Source organism: Mangifera indica, chromosome 13, assembly GCF_011075055.1.
Source record: "Mangifera indica cultivar Alphonso chromosome 13, CATAS_Mindica_2.1, whole genome shotgun sequence".
Lineage (NCBI taxonomy): Eukaryota > Viridiplantae > Streptophyta > Magnoliopsida > Sapindales > Anacardiaceae > Mangifera > Mangifera indica.
Genome location: NC_058149.1, coordinates 1,652,779 through 1,674,889, shown reverse-complemented (window position 1 = coordinate 1,674,889; position 22,111 = coordinate 1,652,779). Strand labels below are relative to the sequence as shown.

The 22,111-nt window shown below is 28.7% G+C and overlaps 1 protein-coding gene and 1 long non-coding RNA gene across 3 annotated transcripts; both read right to left on the bottom strand.

Annotated features, from left to right (window-relative positions):
• Nucleotides 1-1,479: 1,479 nt before the first annotated feature.
• LOC123195180 lies at nt 1,480-6,801 on the bottom strand. Of its 2 annotated transcripts, XR_006497394.1 has the most exons (3): nt 6,620-6,801; nt 6,151-6,249; nt 1,480-1,909 (listed from the first exon to the last, which is right to left on the bottom strand). It is a non-coding gene; the product is annotated as an uncharacterized LOC123195180 (long non-coding RNA). The 2 variants fall into 2 exon arrangements; XR_006497393.1 differs by lacking the exon at nt 1,480-1,909 and having other exon boundaries at nt 5,787-6,249.
• Nucleotides 6,802-10,061: 3,260 nt separating this feature from the next.
• Nucleotides 10,062-11,361, bottom strand: LOC123194511 (gamma-glutamyl peptidase 5-like). The gene is made up of 3 exons (XM_044607735.1): nt 10,975-11,361; nt 10,324-10,659; nt 10,062-10,262 (listed from the first exon to the last, which is right to left on the bottom strand). The coding sequence occupies exons 1-3, from the start codon at nt 11,281-11,283 to the stop codon at nt 10,161-10,163; spliced, it is 747 nt and encodes a 248-aa protein (XP_044463670.1). The 5' UTR covers nt 11,284-11,361; the 3' UTR covers nt 10,062-10,160.
• Nucleotides 11,362-22,111: the final 10,750 nt, after the last annotated feature.

Below are 22,111 nucleotides of genomic sequence, written 5' to 3'. Positions count from 1 at the left end.
ACATTTTCTTAGAGGCATAAAAATAGTTGTTTTGATAACAAAAAATTTTTTATTTGAGTTGCCCTATCAGTGGAATCTTAAATTTATTAATTAACTTTACAACTATTATACCAAAATAAATTAAAGATTTGAATTTTCGTGTAAATAAATTTAAACCCATTCACCCATATTTAACATTCCTCCTTCATACCACTTAAACTATTTAAAAAATAAATAGAAATTTTTTTATAACAAGAAATTTTATCTAAATTAGATTATTATTTTAGATAAAAACCCATCCTATTAAATTAAATAAATTTTAAATTTAATAATTAATTTTATAATTATTAAACAAGATTAATGAAAATTTAATCTTTAAATAGTGAGATCTCAACCCTTCATCGTCAGTAGGGTTAGATTCAAATTGAGTCTATTTAAATTCGATTTGAATGAGTTCGAAATGAGCCAACTCTAAGTAAGCTCGAGCCAATATTTTTGAGCTCGAACCGAACTCAAGCTTGCTTATCAAAGTTTATGAGTTAAAAATTTTAATATAAAATAACATTATTTTGATTAATATGTATTAAAATGATATCGTTTTAATTATGAATTAATTAAAAATTCAAACTTAAAACGAGCTAAGTTTGAACTTAAACGTAACAAGCTTAATAAGTCTGAACTCAAATATAACGAATTTAATGAGCTTAAATTTAAATATAATTAATTTAATAAATTCAAATTTAATTTAATTTGAATCTAACTACGATGGCTAGTACAATTTTCGTTAGATGACGTACCAGATGAGACGGTGGATGAAGGGTTAATTTGAACCATAAATAATAAAAATCAAGCTCCCCACATTTCCCAAGAGGATACAATAATAAATTATATAAAATGTACACAACTCAGAAGTCAGAAGCAACAACAAGCCTCTGACATTGATTTTGAATTTATAATACAACAATTTCTCTGCAATCTTGTGGGACATTGAAGTCTGCGATTTTTTAAATGAACCCAAGATTAAAAGCTTTTCCCACAAAAAAGACTGTCTTTTCACACCGATTGTTTTACCCCCATGATGGGGAGAGTTAAATTTGAGGTCAGTTTATATTGGGATCAAAATTATGATATCCGAATAAAAAAGAATACGAGTTCAAATAAGTTCAAACTTTATTGATAATATATCAAAATTAAAATTTTAATTTATTTATTAGTTATTAAATTTAAGATTTTACCATTTTGAAACTAATTTATGTGTAGATAAAATTATAATATATCAAAATAAACTCTTTATTAAACTCTGAAATTTCACCTATTTAATATAATTAATTTAATTTTAAATAACTAATTCATCTTAAATAAAAGTTTTCGTTACCAAAAAAACTATAATGCCTATTTCAAATTAATATCAGTAAATAAACAAATAAGAAGCTTAGGTTGGTTTTTGGTTGGCCGGGTTTGCTTGAAGATACAGGAAGGCACATGGCAGAAACAAGAACGAGAAAAACAAAAAGATGTATAAAGACAGTCATGTCATGTCACTGAAGAAAGGAAAGGAGAAAGCAAGATGAACATGTGCAATATTAACCATTCATTCCTTTATGAACAAAGTAAAAAGACAAAAAAAAGAAAAAAAAGGAAAAAAAATTATATCATAACAAGAAGAGATTGAGCCGTCCAGCCAATATCACCATCGCCGCCACCACCACCGCCACCGCCATTAGAGAGCATCACCAGAGGTATAGTATTAAGAGAGCTTGTTGCAGAGACTTTTGAACTTGAAATCTTGATTTTCTTTTATGACAAACCCAGTTTTCACATGAGGTAAAGTCACTCATTTCCTCGTTTTCTTCAGGCTTTTTCTTCATGTTCCACCGTAACTCCTTCTGCCTCCGCCTCAACCACCACCACCGCCAACACCACCACCACTCTGGCATTTTCAGAGAAACACATACAATGAGAGAAAAGCTCCAGCTTTCAAAGCATACTTTTATGAAAGAAAGAAGATGAAAAGGAAAGTTGTGGGTGTGAAGATTATGGTCAAAGAAATGATGTTATGGTGCTTCCGCCTCCATAAATAAACTCGCAACAACGAACAAAGTAAAAGAAGACGGTGAAAAGGTGTTGAACCGAGTGGGCTCATCTAGTGATAAAGATGGGAGTACGAGATGAGCATGGCATGACACAGCACACAAATACTGTAACTTTGTAGCCCCAAATAGAATTACATACTCCTTATATTAAAGAGATCGAAGTTTCAAAATTTACAATATTAAAATTGAACTATCATACCGTGATATTTAACTTTAAAACTTTATTAACCAAACATTTTTATCTTTTTACCGAGAGCAATTAACCTTTTACTACTTCCTTCAATAGCAAGCTAATCACAGTGCTTGTAAAGTAAAATGAATAATCTTAGGGCCGTTTGGTTCTAATATTTAAAAATTATTTTGATAATCTATCTTTTATTTCTTTATTTAGTTTGTCAGTAATAAAAGATTACAATAATATTCTATTATCAATGTTGACGCGACAGATAATATAAGTGATAATCTAATTACTACTTTCACCTTATGTATTTAAAGATTACCAAGATAATCTTGATTTTTATTATAATTATATTATTATTTATTAATTTTTTGAGACAAAAATATATTATTTTTAATTAATATGATAAATAATATAAAAATATTTAAAAATAATTATATTTAAGGGCATTTAAGTAAAATAATTTACTAATATTTTTTTATTACCTTTAATCAAACACAATAATTATTTATACCTATTAAATTTTATCAAACATAGTAATAATTTATACCCAGTAATCTTCTAAGTAAGATAATTTTTCTATTTTGGTAATAAAACATTACTGAAACCAAACGCCCTCTTAATTGTATTTGTTTTGCATATTCAATATTAATAGTTTGATTTATTTTTTATAGGAAAACAAAATTTGATTTATTAATTAGAAAAATATGAAAGTCATATACTCTCATACCATAGTTATTATAACTCTATGATATGTAATATATATCGTATGATATTATATGATATAAATAAAAATTGATACATATTCTAAGGTGTATTAAAAATTAGTACGATACAGTAAACTTATCATATAATATATTATATATTACTTATACAAATTAATACACTTTTTTTGAAAAACGATGTTATGATAAAAATATCCATGAGAAACTTTAAAATTTCAACGGGTGTTTATATAATTTTTCAAGTTAAAAAAGATATATTCTACAATATTTTATATACAATATATCAAATTAAAATTTTAATATATAAAACACCATATTTTGGACTAAAATTGCCCTAATTAACACAATGAATGGTATTATTATTATTTTTTGGTTAAAAGACTTATTCCTACCCAAGCTTTAGTGAAATCCTAAAGTCTCATTCATTAATTTTAAAAAACTTAAATACTCATCTCTATGTTAAAATTAAGGGTAAAAATGCTATTTAATAAAATATTTTAAAAAATTAAAAATTTATCACATTTTCCCCCTAGATTTAAAAATCTAATAATTTATCTCCACCTAAAGTTTAAACCATTTCTTTTTAGGGTTTTGTTTACCTTCTTTGGTGACAACTCTGTCGACTAATAGCTGACCTTCCCACCCATCCTCTTCTCCAACTTACAGTCGAAGATTCTAGACTAATTGAAGTGCAATAACAATGACGAAGATCAGGAGAAGCTCGAGATCGATGTCTCTGTCCAAAGATGAATCTTTGCCATGCTCTTAAGTGATGGTGCTTCATCTAGGGATCTCCTGATGGGTGCTTTGGTTCTTTAGGCATCTTCTAATGAACGAATCTTCTCTAGTTACTTTGATTAGTCTCGAATTGTCAATTATCAATTAAAAAAGAGGATGGGTGGAAAGGTTGGCCATCGACTAGCGAAGTTGCCACTAGAGAAGTAGAACAAAAACCCTAAAGGAAAATAGTCATTTTTCAAACTTTGAGTGGGTGAAAATTGTTATATTTTTAAACCTGAGAGAGAAATGTGATAAATTTTTAATATTTTTTATAAATAAAATTTGTACCTTTAACTCTAACAAATTTTGATAAAAGGATAGAAATTTGAAATTTTGAAAGTAAATTGGATGAAACTTTGCGATTCAGTAAACTCGGGGGGGGGGGGGGGGGGGGGGGGTGCGGAATTCTTTTGACCTTATTATTATTTTTTAATTTGAAACTTGCTGCGACAACGGTAGATTAAGCTAGAATTGCCCAAGCGACCTCTGACTTTTACTTGCTTGTCTGCTGATCCATGGCTATTTGTTAACATTCCACAATTGGCCCTCGAATTCCTTTAATGTCAAACTGGGTTTTGTTGATTTTCAAATGAATTTAATTTTGAGTGGTTCTATAAATGAATGGCCAAATTTCCATATTTTGATAGACAAATGACCAAACAGGCACCACAGTCGAGGCTTCAAAGGCTAAATATATCGAGACGACCACCAAACAAAACCCTATACACCTACACATTACACAAGGCAACGGTGTTTCTTGGCCTAACATTCTTTACCGGATTCTAGGAAACCTAACCGTGCCAACTAATTTACAATCCTATTACCCTAATGACGGGACCTCATCATAGTTGGCTTAATTTTGAAATTTGATAATTGATTTGATTCAAATTTGTATAAAAAATGATTAACTCATTTTTTTAAATCAAATCAAATTTAAATTAAAAAGAGTTTAACTCAATTCGAATTGAATTCATAATTTAAATTCATAACTCAAATTTGTTTAAATACGTTTTGATTGAAATAATATTGTTTTGATTGTTTCAAATAACACTCGGCCAAGTTTGCAAGCTTAATAAAATGAACACCCCTAGACTTAAGTTAAAGTTCAATAGTATCACACCTTTAGACTCGAGTTCAAGTATGCCTAAAAGTATTTCGTTTTGAGCTTGATCAAATCAAGTTAGTAATCAAATTTAAATTAACTCGATTTGAATTTATCCATAGTTTTCTTCAAATATCTACCAAAAATTTAAAAAGCTATTGTCACGTCAAACAATATAATATACATTAATAATAAATAATAAATTATCGTATAATTATATATTATTTTATTTATGTTAAAAACAGTAAAGTGTATACATGTGTTTGTATTCAAATTTGTGTTAAAATTTTATTTTAAGTTAAAGTATTACAATGAATGCCTTCTAAATTTGGTCAATCTTTCTTTGCTACCACTTGGCAAGGCCACATTAACAACGGGTCCCGTTTCAGAACCCATTTTGGGTCATTTTGGTAAAAGCACCCCGGTTTTCACGTTTCCATGTTAGCCGAAAGTGCCATTTGACTTAAATTGCCAAAATTAGGTTTCTGTACATTGCTTGTTTGAATGAGCAATTCTGCCTCATCCATCTTTGGCATACCAGGGTAAAAATGTCATTTCATACAAAAGCCTAAGTCTCTAAATGTATAATCTTTCCTAGTTGTCAAGAGTTTTTGACACATCTCAAAATAGTTCAATAGTTGTTTAATATATTATAAAAGTGTTCGATAATTTATTTAAAAAAATAAATCAAAACTCCTCAAGACTTTGTTCGATAATTTATTTAAAAAAATAAATCAAAACTCCTCAAGACTTTGTTCGATAATTTGTAATTGTAATTCGATATTGAATATCTTCCTTTCAGATTGAATTTAAAAATAAAACTTGTAACATATGAAATAATATAAAATTTATACTTTATGAGATATTTTAAAAATATTGAACTCACTTCAATCCTGACCTCATATAAAATTTAATGGACAAGATTACCCTTAGGAAAAAATTGTAAAGTTCCAAGGGTAGATGGGTAATTACAGTCTAGAATCTAAACATGGAGATGAATTGATTCTATCCACTCGCATGATCAACAAAGTGGGAATCTAAGATGTCGGAAAAGGAAGTGCTCACATGTACGCAGATTAAACTAGGGTGCATTATGCGCAATGTAGGCTAGTAGTATACGATAAGAAAATCGAAATTAAAATTAAAAAAAAAAAAAAGCCCAGCTCGAGACTATCACAATACAGAATAGCAAGCGACAGAATGTCTGATAGAAAGGCAGATCTTCCAGAGAAAAAAGAGCTATCAAATTTTCATTTTCCAGGAAAATTATGAAAAGGAGAGAGAGAATAGTACCTGAAGTGAAAGTCGAGCAGCTCTTCTACCAAGACAAAGTTAAGCTAATGATGATATCAATCAGGAATCTCTGAATCAAACGGCTCTGATTAAAGCTTCCTGTCAAAAGAAACCGTGCATTCAGGGGTTTTCTTTCTCTTTTTTAAACCATGAGGGACCTATCGTCACAGGAGAATAATTTTTGAAAGGTGAGAAATCATACATTGAGGGCTTTTTTGGTTGGTTTTTAAACTACTAGGAGTATTAAAGTACTTTTTTCCAAAGAAGCTTTTATCTCTTCCATCTTTACCAAAAAAAAGGTGAGGAGAAGAAAACGTTGCAGACGACTCTTATGGAAAAATTTATCATGTAGAAAAGCTCTGAAAAATAATAATGGCTTTGAATAAGAAGCTTGCTTTTGCAAGACACTGAGAAAACTGAAACTTGGCAGCCATGTATGCAAATTTGGCAAGGTGAAGTTTGTTCTTACCTTGAAGATGGAGAAGGAGATGAAGAGAGAGAAGTGAAATGAAATTGTTGAGGAAAAAAAGCAAAAGGGTTTTTGTATGTGGTAACTGTTGCAATGAATTCCTGAAAACTTGAGGGAGGCTTTAGGGAATCGCCATTCTCTTCGTTGTTGACATTAGAGAGAAAATGGAAAGGTTTATATAAGAGGGGTTTAATGGGGGCATTAATAATGATAATTGTGATTAAAAATGTTGATTGAAGTGATAAAAGTTAATACAATTGGTTTTCTATAAATCTATGTATATTGGAGTATATAATTAAATATTTAAGGAATTTATTATTATATAATTAAATAATTATAAAAATGTTTAGATAATATATTATTATATATTTTAAAAATTTTGAATAAATAATAAAATAATATTTAATTACAGAATAAAATATATTCTAAATATTTATTAAATGCTTAAAATCAAATATATATAATATTGTTTTATATATAATATATAAAGTTTTTCTATTTTAGTGGATAAACCAAACTATAAAGTTTGTCTATTCAACATCATATTTTTTAAAGGCTAAAAGACTTGTTTCTGCTTAAAGTGTAGTGAAAACTCAAACTCTTATACTTTAATTTACGAAAACTCAAACATCTACTTATAAGTAACTTTTTATCAAAAATCTTAGTTAAAGTTAAAGACAAAATTGTTATTTAATAAAAAATTTAAAATACTAAACTTTTAGAATATTTCCCTTCTCAATTTTAAAATTTCATAATTTCTTGTCTAAATTTTCTTTCAAAGTTTAAAATCTCACAATTTTTCCTCTAGTTTGAAAATAACATTTTTTCAAACTTTGAAGAATTTTTTTTTGGGAAAGGGGGGGGGGGGGGGGGGTGGGGATGTGAGTTTCTAAATTGAGAGGGGAAATTGTAATAAATGTTTAGTTTTTTTAATTAAATAACAGTTTTATCCCTAATCTTAACTAAAATTTTTAACAGAAAATTGTTCATAAATATAGGTTTTTGAAAGTTAGCGAATATTAGTTAGAGTTTTCAATAAACCTTGGGTGGGGAAAAGTCTTTTGGCCTTTTTCTTAAATAATGGGTTAAATTTTTATTATTTACTTTTAAAGTAAAATAACATTAGTAATTTTGATGAATTTCTTTGATATTTTAAATAAAAAATACTAAATTCTATTAGGAAAATTAAGAGTTTTTTAATAGAAAAATATGTATAATTAAAAAAAAAATTCTATCTATCCAATAAAAAATTATAATATGACCAAATATTATTGTAGTATGAGTAGCACTATCACCATCATGGATGTCCCCCACAGGAAAAAAAAAAAAAAAAAGAAACTGAAGAAATTGATGGCTCAGATTCCCAATAACACGCAGCAGAAAGACCTGCTAAAGATGTTTGTTTGACAAAGCCCATTTCCCAGACTTGGTCTTATTTTTTGGTTTGATTTTGGTGTCGCATGTAGGGCTGCAAACAGGTTAGCTTTAGCCAGCTGCTCGCACTTCGGTTCTTGTCTAGCCGGTTTACAGTGGTTGATGCTTGGATCGGTAACTTTACGATCGAATATCTCTTAGAAGTTAAAATTTAATTCTGAAATAAATAAGTGAAAATTTTATAAATATGATAGATATTTAAATTCAAATTTTTATTTTAAAAGATTTAATATTATACTAATTTTATTAATTTTTGAGATTTTGTATTTATATTTTCAAAATATTAATTTTAGAGGTTAATATATGAATAATTAATAAATAAGTGTCAACCTTAAATAAGTTATTCTTATCTCTAGTTTGAGCTTTACATATATAATAAAATCGAGTTTGAGTCAAATAATATCCATTTTAACTTAGTATAAAATTAAAATAAAATTTTAACTAACGAATCCAAAAATGTAATTGAGAGGTATCCAAATTAAATAAAATTAAAATATAAGATAGTTAATGAAAAGATAATAAAATTTAAAAAGATCAAATAAAATTGTAAAAATTATATTTTCAAAATTTTCAAAATTAAGGAAGGTTAACTAAAAATTAAAGGGGGTCAAATAAAAACTTAAAAAATTTATTTAAAATATTTTCAAAGTGAACGGGTCAGTTGACCCCCTTGACTTTAATTGAGTCCACCACTAGTTGTTTGCAAAGTCAAAATAGTTCTTTTTTTTTTTTTTTTAAGGTTCATATTTTGGGGGTGAAAAAACACAAGATAAAAATTATAAATGGGAAAAATAGGGTTAACAATGATTATATTGATGAATTGAATTTTTTTTTATAAAGAAAATTCATAGAATAATATAAAATAATTTACTTATAGTATTAAGAACCTTTTTGGAACTGAAAATACGCTAATTGAATCAAGATAATTAGAGATATAAGCAAACAAATAAATTCACTCTTTCAAATTAGGAAAAAATAACTTATTGACTAAATGCGATGAGATATATATCTAAATAAAAATATCAACAATTTGGGACCAAATTGAACTTGGTTTATTTGAATTACTTGAGAAGAAGAAGATTCGTTGAAGAAGAAAGAATCCTCGTAGAAAAAAAAAATTCAAATCCATAAAAATCATTTGAGAAGAAGAATAATTATCGGAAAAACAAAAGAAAAAAAATTGTAAGAGAAGAAAATGAATCAACATAAAAGAAGAAGAAGAATTGATGATGATGCAAACTTTGGTTCGAGCAAACCAAATTGAGCAATGATCTAAACTTAAACAACTTGGATGGAATCTACCTGTAGTTTTGATGCTTAAATTTTTTTACAACATATTGCTTGAAGATAGCACATGCAAAATGGAGCTCAAAGGGTGCTTTAATTCCTTGTCTAAATGGAGAGTGATTTAATTATTTTTAAAGAAAATTTTTGATTATGATGATAATTTTGTGAATTATGTATAAAATGTGGATTTTGGAACTTTCTTAAATTATCTATTTTCAATGAATATTCCTCAAAGATATTTGAGTGATTTGAGTTTGATCAATTCAACTTAATTTATATCCACAAGTTTTATTTAGGTTTGTTCACATCTAAAATCTTGATAAAGACACTTGAAATATTATAATACCACAGAGTCTAAAATCTTGATACAGACACTTGAAATATTATAATACCACAGAGTCTAAAATCTTGATACAGACACTTGGAATATTCTAATACCACTGAGTCAGGTGTAAATCTAATCCGTGTTATCTTGACTCTAGCTCGATAATTCACCTTTAGATTAATTCGTTAACTCTTTCGATAATATTGTTCATACAATAGACAACCTTTTGGTTATACTGCATACCAGCTCGATTATGTTTGGACTGAGCATTATAAATATAATTTAAAGGTACCGAATCACATAACAATGCATCATTATTTATATTCAAATTAATATTCATTATAAGTCCATTCAAATTACCCCAGTTTTTATGTATTCTAACCATTCAGCTTAGCATTAAAAAAAAATATTTCACTTTAAATTGATGGAATTTAAGAAATTTAGCCATTAATACATTTATTAATCATCCTGATTAAAGGAGGCCAAAATTATTCTCTATAATCTTCCCTTGAGGAAAATCCTGCAAATTTTTTCCCAACACTTCCTATCTGGTTCAGCTTTCTCCAATCCAAGCTTAGCATTATCAGCAAAATCACTCTGCAATTAATCGTTAATTAAAACATGATTATATTGATTAAGAAATTTAATTATTAATTACCTGAATGCAATTGTTATTTAGGAGACGATCAATGAGATTATAAAGAATGTCTTTGGTGAATTCAGGATGGCCTTGGATGCCAAGAATATGATCTCCAATGGTGAACATTTCAACGACTGTTTTATCAGAAAATGCTATCACTTCTGCTCCTGGAGGCACCTCCCAAACCTCATCTTGATGACATTCTATTATAGAAAGAAATTGTGGAATTTCTTCTCCCAATTTTTCCATGAAGCTGCATGTTCTTAAATCCCTCACCATTCTCACTCTTCTCAGCCCAATATCCCATCCAGTATAAGCCTTCCCAACTTTCCCACCCAATGCCCTACACAAAACCTTAAAAAAAAAAAAGTCTCACACAAAAATTTCATAAATTATGATGAAATTTTCATATATGAGTTTGTGGAATCATAACATCTATATTAGAGGTGGATTCAATCCCAATGAAATTGAGTATAAGATAATTTAAACTCATTTGAATTAGTATATAATGTATTAAAGGGTCATCGGTGGTGTTAACAGAGATATTGACAAGATAAATATTGTCATTGAATAGATAAATAATATCCTTCAAATCGAGCTGTCTTGGATCAAATCTAACTTTAGTTTGCATAAGAGCATGAATGAATCTGTTGTTTGAAATAAGGTTACCTGGTGACCAAAGCAAATGCCGAGAACTTTTTTCTCCATGGAATCTAAAGTTTGGAGCAAGAAGCAAAGTTTGAGAATCCAGTAGTCATTTCCATAGGCATCATAAGGGCTACCACTGACGACAAATCCGTCGTATTTGTGAAGCTTATTCATGTCAGGGAACTCTCCTTCAACAACTCTGAACAAATCCCATCTCTCTCCTTCTTCTCCAAAAGCTGCAACGAAGACATTGAAGTATCCACCATAAACTTTCTTCACATAATCTGAATCTCTTGCTGCCAACAAAAGAGCATATCGCTTTTCTTCCATAACAGAAAATAAAAATCTTGGTGTTTGAGGACAAGAAATATTCGTTTATTTGCACCGGTGAAAAGCTGAAGAGGAATGGCCAATTTATAGAGCCCACTCAGGTGCCTTACCTTTTAAAAAGTAGACAAAATAATGGAAATATGTGGCGAGCAATTAAAACATTAAAAAAAAAAAGAAAATATGGGTACATTTTTGTGATGTTGTGTGAAAGTAAAATGACAAAGAGAAAGAGAAAAAAATCGAGAAATGAAGTAGGGTTTTCTGAGACACAGTGAAACAGTTCTGCCTCTGTCGTGGCCTGGGGCAATTCTTTCACATTTATAACAATGTTGAGGAAGACATAAACAGGTGCTTCACGTTTAGAACAATCTGGTGGTAGATATAAACACTGTGATTGGATATTGTTACATGGTTTTGCCCAAATTTGTATACACGAATCAAACGACCAATAAAAACGATTTAACATGTCTTTTTTCCGTCAATTGTCCAAAAGCATGAACAAGCCTCTTACTTTTAAGTCAGTGAAAAAAACTTTACAAGGCAGTGTATCTCTCCCACATCTACTAAATTATTTTTGTATTTTCCCTATGTCCCCAAAAAAATAAAAGCTAGTGTTACCTACCCAAACCGGATCATGTTATCAATGCAATTATTCTAGACCTGGCCACGGTTCATGAACCGACAGTTTTGGTTTGGAATTGGAACCGTCAGTTTTTGATTCAAAAAAATAAAAATCCTGAACTGGAACTGTTATAGGACGGTTCGTAATCGGTTTGGAGTCGACAATTCCAGTTCATGGCTCCGGTTCAAAACCGACATTAAACTGTCAGTTCTAATTCATGACCCGATTTATTTTTTAATTAATAATTATAATAATTAAGAATACAAAATTTAAAAAAAACTTAGATTTAATTTTTCAATTAAACTTTCTACGTATCCTCTTGAGATTTAGAAGAATCAAAGTTTATATAGTTCTATTTACTATTTTTAAATAATGAATAGAATAAATTATGTAATTAATTATGAAAGATAATAAAAAAATAAATAATAAATAAAATTAATTATAGTGATAAATTTTATAGTTAATTATGAAATTGTATAATAAAAAATAATAATAATTAAATTATAGAAATTAAAATTAGAATTGATAAAATAAGGGGGGAATTTAATTAAATTTGAGATAATTTGATTGAAAGATTGAGAGAGTATTAAAAATTAAGAGAATGAGAAATAAGAAATGAGAGATTTGAAAGATTTAATATTTATAAATAAAATTTTATATTAATTTTTTTTTTAAAAAGAAGCCAAACAGCTCCCCTGCAATTGTTTTAAAAGCAGCCATATTTTCAAATTTTGCAGGGGACCCGGTCCCTGTAAATGTTTAAAATATGGCGGTCCCTGCAAATGTTTTAAAACATTTGCATTTGCCGATTCATGTAAAAAAATACCGGTTTATGAATTTTTGAGCTGTTGGTTCTTGAACCAGCTATGAACCGATGGTTTTATGGTTCAAAAATATTAAAATCGAAATCCAATTGTCAAAATCCGATTTTGATTTTGATTCATATTGGTTCCGATTTTGATGGTTCCGGTTCTGATATTGAACGGATTAGTTTCGGTTCAGTTTACGGGCCAAACCAGCCTATGGCCAAGACTAAATTATTCTATTTTATTTAAATTAGAATATGAGCAGAATTTGAAAATCATATTTGAATTAAGAATATCTCTTTGTCATATAAATATACATAGGATTAATCACACACACTGAGAGAGGAAAAAAAAGACTTAGAAGAAGTAAGGTTGATTTTATCACTTCGCTAGAGACACCACTAATACGAATTATCCTTAGATAAACATAAGATTCTCCTAGAAATCTAACTACTTTCTTTATAATGCTTGTCTAAAATTTAGTCTTTCTTACTATAAGTTTCAATGTATCTACTTAGCTAATAACAAAAAATAGATATAGGTTTATGACCATCAAATCAAATCATATTCAAAATTTGTTATGTCACATTTTTTTTTTATATTTTAATTTATGTTTCAACGTAGTGATAACAAGATTGATCACCTGATCCTCACTATTATTATCACATACTATCTTATGCAAAACTCTAAATTGCATATATTACTTAAAAAAATTCTTAAACAAATATCAAAAATAGAAAGCCTTGCACTATATTTAAAAGTTAAGTGATGTGTCACTGTTAATGTATTGTTGTTGTTATAGATCTTGTAGTGTGAATTGTGTAATGAATGATGTGAGATAACATAAATAAATTATGACATTTTGATGATACAACATAATTGAAGTGAAGGATGAGGATCATCTCTTGATTTTATTTTTATATATTTTAAAAGGAAACAAATCATAACCAAACATTGTTATTGTTAGGGAGAAAGTAATTAAGTAACAAAACCAAAATTGAACTCCCCTCTTATTGATTGAACCATGTGGTAGTAAACAATAAATCAAAGTATGATTCTTTCACACTAAACAACTAAAACAAGTATACTAGAAAAAAATCATAATTTAATATGAAAACCTTTACAATGTGAAAAGTAAAACCACGAGACATTACCAAAATAAACTAATCTAGTATATCCAAAATAACTATACACAATTTTCAGCCTTCGAATGGGTAAATAACCTTTTAAAGCAATAAAATACAACAATAACACAACTACATAAAATTAGAGAATATCACAATAAACTTGTAAGAATATATCTCACGTTATAGGATTAAAAACCATATCTTCACTGTCCAAAATATAAAACCAGATGTGCCTAGAAGACTATCAAAATTTGAGAATAATCCAACGGTAGATGAAGGAGAAAAAGACGATTTTCTACGAGTTGTCTAAATAGAACTACAATAAACAATCAACTATGTTTTAACATTAATAACATGTTACTTGAGAAACAAAATGTGATTTCTATCATTTAAAATATGGGATTGTGAGTTTTCTACCAATAGTTTAAAAATCAAAGCAATTCAATAATGAAATTCAGAGAACACAAAAATCTCCCAAAGATGTACACTAAAAAATCTAAGACAACCTTTTTCTCCTCTATTCTCTATTTTTTTTTTTTTTTTTGACTTTGTATTCTATTTATATGTTGTTTTTCTATGCTAAACTTTATTTTGCCATAATTCATAAATATAGTGGGTTGAGTTTTTTCACATAAAATAAATTTGGGGTTTTTCATACAAGAAGAGACTCAAAAGCCCAAAAATTATTAATGTACATGTATCTAGTGGCAAACCTAGGATTTTTGTTGAGGAGAGGTCTTCACAAATCTACAATTATCTGTTAATCAACTAGTGAAAATTTAAAATAAAATCATTAAACATTAAACAATAGAAATAATATAAAAAACATGTAATAACACAAGTAATTTTTACGTGAAAAAACCTCTCAATATAAAGAGAGAGAAAAAACCATGGGACACAATGATCAATTTAAATTTAATATGATCAAAATTGTTTACATCAGTCATAATTCACAAAAAATATTTCACAGAAATATTTGTCTCAATCACAATTCCAACACAAGTAAAATATACAAAGTTTTACAAAAAGATAAATTAAAATTACTAAAGTTTGTCAATCTTCAGGTTTTATAACTCTAAATCCAATTGTTAAAATCAAAATTCAATCATTCAAATTAAAGATCCACACATTTTTTTGTGTATTAATCAAAGAATCAAGTTAGAATAATAAATTTAAATATTTGAATATCAATTATTAAAAGATGAAAGTAAGTTAGAATGATAGATCTAAAGATATTTACTTTAACATAATTTTTCGATTCAATATATTCTAAAGGAGTTTGATAACATCTTCATTGTTAATTGCAGTAAAAACTTTTTTTTCAATGTAAATCACCAAACAATTGTTTATCCACTCATTGTTCATTCGATTACATAAATTATTTTTCACAAGATTCATTATAAAGAACACTCTTTCAACTATTGTAGTAGTCACAGACAAAACCATTGTTCACTTTATAAGCAAGACAACTTTATTGTGGACAATACATTTCTTAAACTCAACTATTTTTTCAGCTCAATATGAGTGAAAATAACATTGATACTAACATCTTCATAATAATTTTTAAGTTAAACCAAATATCATGTTGAGAAAAATCGATAAGATATAACTTTACAAATGCAAGTAATTAGTCTTTGTTAAATACAACCAAGGAATTACTTGGACCAAGAGATATCATACCCTAAAACAACCTCATATTTACTTCATTAAAATGATTATTGAGTTTTTCTTAAATATTACATAAAATTATATACATCAATTTTACCGTAAAATGATGTTTATTCATAATTGGCACAATCCCCTGTTTTATCCTCCCAAAGTTATCTTTCATATTTTTTAGGATTGTTATGTCATTAATTTTGCACATATAAAAAGTTTCTTTCACCAAGATATTGAAGCAAGTGTCTTTATTTCTCATTTTATACAATCAATCTTTAGAAATTTGTATAAACTACATAACATTGAGAAGATTTTGATCTTTTCTTTATAATGCTTGTGACAATTCATTTGTGATTTCCAATACTTTTTTTTATAAAAAATAACAAAGAAATGAATTCAAAATTCTCCATAATTTGTAATAACTCCTTGCTAGACTTTTGTTTTGCTATTTGTCTTCTTCAATTTCAAACATTTTGAGCAAATCAACAACAAAAGAAAATAAGTTTATAACACTATGAATCATCCTTATGTGTGAACCATAACATATATCTCTTGGTTATTTAACAATGCATTCTTGATTCTTAATAATAATAATAATAATAATAATAAAATATATAATAATTAAGTGAAATTCTCACCTAAATTGATAATAAAACAACTTGTTTAGAAAATATAATAATAATAATAAAAAACATTAATTTGTACCGACTGTCTAAAAAACTTAATCTAAAGACCATCCTTAGAACACCATAAATATCTAAAATATGAAATGAATATGATTGAACATACCTTTGCCTTAAGGCTCAATGATCCTGTTACTGCTGATTGATTTTGATATTGAATTCAAAAGTTGCTACACTTCTCAAAGTGATTGTTCAAATCATTAACTTTTAATCACATAAAAAAACGAACTTAAATGAAATTAATACCCATTAAAATGTAATACAGCAAAAGTTACCAAACAATAATTTGATTACTCTCCAGTAAATTACAAGAATCAATGAGAAGTGTTAAAAAAAAAAAAGAAGAAACTTTTAAAATATGTATGTATTACCAAAACTTTTAAAATTATTTTTTCATGACAAATTGATAAAAGAAACCACATTTTTTCACACAAAAACGCAATCTTCACTTAATTTTCAGAATTATGTATGAACGGAAAGAACGAAAAAAAGATATTGATGCTAGAAAACAAAAGAGAGGAATAAGAAAAATGCACTTGAAAGGCTGAAACAGAAGAGACGACAACCTACTTGAATATATGAATAAACACATTAAACTAGCCAGCCCCTTGTGTATTCTTATTCCTAGCCCGTGAGTATTTTCATTCCTATTCTAGGCCCGCGTGTAATAAGTTTTTTATCCTATTCTAAGCCCATGTGTGTTCTTATTCCAAGCTCAAGTGAGGGTGGGCCTTGATATACACTCTCAATTTTTCTTTTTTACATGGGCAAAAATATGTATTTGCAAATTTTTAAAATTTGAGGACGGGTCTGGACCTATCCTCACATACGCCCAGGTCCACCCTTGCATGTATCATATCGGAAATATGTCTTCCACTAACAAAGGAACCCAACTCCAGTAGGAGTGGCTTTGATCTAATTAGGCTTCACTCAAATCTGTCGTTCTATTTGAATAAATCGAATTCGAGATGAAACTTTAGCTCAACAACTCAACTAGTTTATCTATATAATAATATTGTTTATTCATTTAATGATATTATTTACTCAATCTACAATCTTTAAGGGATATTGTACATTAGTTCAAACAAACTTAAACTTGAGTTGCGTATTATAAATTTGATCTGAGTTTGAATTGACCTTAGACTCAATTTGGCGTGGATTAAATCTATCTATGAGGACCAAAATTTTCACTAGACATTGACTGTTGACTCCAAATTGCCTCTGTAGTTAGGTGATAATATTCCAAAGCAAATCAATCTTTCTATTTTGCCACTTTTTTTCACTTGAGGATATATTAAATTAGGTTTCCTTCTTATCGATTTAGTTGAAGTTTCTTGATTTATGATGTGTTTCTATAATAACTTGGTTTCTTATCTATTTTCTCATTGCTTTTCTAATTTGTTCATAACACTAATTATATGGTATGTTGGCATTTGAATTAAAGAGACTCCCAATGCATGATATATTGAGTTCCCTCAATGTGCACCTAATAGTTAAATGACATAACACTTCATTATAAACAAGGTAGTGATAAAGTCACCCCATGCCGAGTGACAAGTCCTTGATATACGCCTAACAGTTCAGTGACATAGCACTTTATCATAAACAAGGTAGTGCTAAGGCGCTATGTTAGGTACAATGTTAGGAGGGTGCACCAATGGAAGAAATATTAGAAGAGACAACTTCCAATTTGGTTCGAAGATTATATATAGTGGTTAAAATAGGAAGTTTATGACAGGAAAATAATATTAGACTTAGTAATTATCTTTGAGTCATATGTTTGAGTTTTTCTGTATTAACACAGTTAGGATAGTGGGTATAACCTTCTATTGTTAAGAGTCTTCAAGAGAATTGAATTCATAGTTTCTAATGCTCTATAATTCTTCGAAAAATGTATAAAAGACTGCAAATAAAAATTCCAAAAAATTCATTTTCTTCTTCTTTTGTTTCCTGGAGGTACCACTCGCTCGTATAGAGTAAATTATTCTTATCAGAGATAAACTTCTTTGGTATGATACAGACATAATTTCCAAATTACAAGTTATAGCTACTTAGCTTCAAGAAGAATATTTAATGAAAAGAAAAATGCAACATATAAAATCAGTAGAATCAATTGAGTCATGAATGAACAAACAATTGGGTTTCGTGGATGTCTAATAGGTTTTTTTTTTTTCCCTTGTTTTGAAATATAAATTCAACTTGGCTTCCTAAATGAAATCTATGGAGGTCTACAAGCAGGCTATGTGCATAATCTTGAACATCATTCCAAAGTATCAAAAAAGGAAGAAAATGAAAGCCAAAGAATACTATTGATTATAACTCTTTCAATGTACAATTGGATGAACTTGCTTCTCTTTGAATCCTACTTTGGTCCACATTTATTAATGTATGATTACTAAGTTTTAATTTATATAACAATTAAAACCGATCAATTCACAAGACTTACAAACAAATTATTAAATACAAAATTAGTTTAGAGTTATAAGAAAATCTAAAAAATCTTATTTTTTAATCGGTAAAACTACTCAAATTAGTTGCATTAAAGTGACATATCTTTTTCCTTTGAAATTTTCTTAAATGATAATTTTTAATAGATAAAACTATTCTATAAGGTTTCAAAAAAAGAGCCTAATCAATATATAATAAGTTATTAATATCTATTAATACTCTAACAAATCTTAAACCCTGTATTGATATCTTTTTGTTTATAAAATATATTAAATTATTTTTATTGATCACTTTAAATTTATCTGTTTATAATCATTGGACATTTTAATTACTTTCCTTTTACATCAAAATTATAATTAATATTGGTTGACGTGAACAATTTTTGTACTATATTCTACCTGTCTGCGGCCTTATACATTGAAAATTATGCTAAAAGTTTCATGAGAATTTTGTCTTTGACTTTAACTCCTTCGAAGCTGGAATTAGGAGCACAGTTAAATTTAGATAATAGAAATAAAGTATATTTGTGCTTCTACTTTATATTAATTTGATTCTGGCTGCTAGCTTTACTTAATTGACCTTATTTTGGTCATTCGGTGCATAAAATCTAATTATATACTATTCTTCACTAGATTATTTTTTCTACAGGAAAATCAAGAATGAATACCTAATTAAGTGTTATTTTAGAATCAAATTACACATATACTATGTTATAAATCTCTTGTATGACTATTTATCATTATTAATGTTATGTAATCAAACTTCTTTTTAGTCAAATTTATGAATATATTATTAGAAAACTTGACAAACTATATCCTCTGTGTTATGTTTGACTTAAAGCATAAATATAAGCTCTTTCACCCAGAAATAGTGAGAAGGACATACCTTGACAATTATGTGATTTATTTGATCATTTTCCATCTTTATCTACCACAAAGACGGGATAAAAAATATGGGCATCATTTCCTACCAAACTAGAATAAACATGATTTATAACTTTCTTTTAAATGAGTAATTCAACGTATTAGGATTTAGGACATATCTCAATATAATTTTATTCAATATAACACAACCTCTAGGATGAACTTGTTATCATTATGCTCACTCAGACATATTCTAATTAGAATAATCAATAACGTAACAATGGATGTAAGTTCCTAAGTAGTCAGTGCATCGAACTACTTTAAAAATATTGTCTTGTTCATCTTGCTTATTCAAGATTGATTATAAAGAATTATACTACTAATTCCTTCCACCATCATTCCCTATGCGAGATCACATTTCTAATTTTGCATAGTTTTTCTTGTTTATGAAAAATATGAGTCATATGTGGAAACAAATTGTGGAAGATGCAAAATGAACACACTGTTAGTGGCAATAGATCAAAAATTTTGTTAAACCATCCTAAACTATTGGAGATTAAGTACCAAGTTCTTATTCTAAATCCATTCAATATATCGTTGTAATTGGGGTAATCATAAAAGTAATAGTTGGAGATATTGTAAGATACATGAAAGCTATGGTGGATCAAAATATAATTCGTTACTCCTAAGTACAAAAAAAAGATATCTCACATGATATTATTTAAAGTTATCAATTTCTGCTTGAATATGTGGTCACAGTGGGATTGGGTTGTAGTCTAATCTGTGTTGGTCATTGATGTGCATCAGTTCATACTAAGAGACTACTGAGATATATGCATTTCTATATCTCAACTTAGAGAGATATTGGTTTTGATGAAAAGATTAAATTTTACTTAACTGTGATATTATAAAAACTTAAGAGATGTTTGTTGACATTTTGTTAATCCGTTTGTGTTTAAATTTGACTTGAATCTAGGCATTATTGATTCAATGGAGAACTTATGGGTCATACACATATATGAGTTATCTAATGATAATTCTAGTGTAATGGAATGACAGTGAGATCATGAATGGACTAAGTGTAACATCCACATGTACGTCTCAAAGGCAAAATAGTCTTTCTGCATAAGTTTAATTGATGTGTAGATGATTCAATGTGATTCTAAAGTCAAAGTATGAGTTTTCTGTGACACACGACCATGTATAGATAGACCATGCTCGTGTGTCATTGCCACATCAGTTAGATAAGATAGTTTCGGTATGAATTTCAAATTTAGTGATACACGACCATGTGCTTTGGGTACATGCCTGTGTGTGTTGCACACATTTTCAATTTTAAAAAGGCACATTTGCTTCAAATTAGTGATACATGACCATGAGTCTTGGGTATACGTTTCTAGTTTTTAAAAAGGCATGTACATGTTTTTAGATAGGTTGCAAATTAGTCTTATTTTATCCTTTTTTTGGGTTCGTTATACGACTGTATGGTATAGGACACACACCCATGTACACTAACTCTATAATTTAGATTGAGTTTTTAGTGTTCTAATGATCGTCCAACATTGTTGACTAATGAGCGATCAATTAAGATATGTGAACTTTTCATGTATAGTTTTAGCACGAATCTGTAAAATACCCCTATAAAGAGGCATGGTTGAGAAGAGTTTTAGCAAAGAAAGTGCAATGAATATCTGATGGGGCTTATGCCTGTGTACATAAAACACATTATCATGTGTATGAGGAAAATGCCACACGGGGAGAGGCCACAAGGAAGAGGTGGTGTGCAAGTGAATAAAGGGTCACACTCATGTGTTTGAGGCAGAATAAAGAAGAGGTGGCTTGAATTTGGCTCGACTCATTTTTTATTATTAAAACGATATCGTTTTAATACATATTGGTCAAAACAACGTTGTTTTGTATCAAAATTTTTAATTGAAAAATTTGGCTAGTAGCTCGAGCTTGAGCTCTAGCTTGTATAGGGCTAACTCGTTTCGAGCTCGTTTGAGCCAAGGTCGAGCTCGAACGAGCTCGGTTCGAGTCCAGCCTTAATCCTAAGTATGCAATAATACCCTATGTGCCCAAGAAATGAGTTTTAATAGGGCATGAATATATGTGTGCGTGTGGAAGTGAGAGTGAGCCAAGTTGAGTTAAAGCTTAAGATGCATGCATATTAGACATCATAGGGTCGTTACGAGGGGGGCACTATAAGTACACATTCCTTATGTTGCTCGCAGTAGGATATCGTACATGTAATAGGGTACTAGCTTGCAGAGGAGCCTAGTTGAGACATATATTTGACATAGTGTAATAGAAAGAGAATTCACATGGCCAAGTGTCAAATATTTGTATTTAACCCGACCTAATCGACCTAGCATATAGTTTCAATTTAACTTCTAGTTATAGATGCTTCCACTAAGTTAAGTATGGTTATGTTAGATATAAATTTGTGGAGTGGTTTCTTAGTAATTGAGCGAGACATGGTTCGATCTGACAGTTAAGATATGTAGCTTAGACATTCTCTAGAGTATAGTTTAAACACAGAGTTGACAAAGAAAGCCTACTATCATCCTTATGGAGTTTAATGTTGACTCTAGATGACAAAGATAGTATGAGTCGAGAT

Excerpts from the sequence above, each read along its gene's own strand:
- LOC123194511 (XM_044607735.1), bottom strand. The coding sequence starts at position 11,283 with ATGGAAGAAAAGCGATATGCTCTTTTGTTGGCAGCAAGAGATTCAGAT. Across the intron at positions 10,660-10,974 it reads GCATTTGCTTTGGTCACCAG|GTTTTGTGTAGGGCATTGGG; the intron begins GTAACCTTATTT and ends TTTTTTTTTAAG. Across the intron at positions 10,263-10,323 it reads TAAATAACAATTGCATTCAG|AGTGATTTTGCTGATAATGC; the intron begins GTAATTAATAAT and ends GATTAATTGCAG.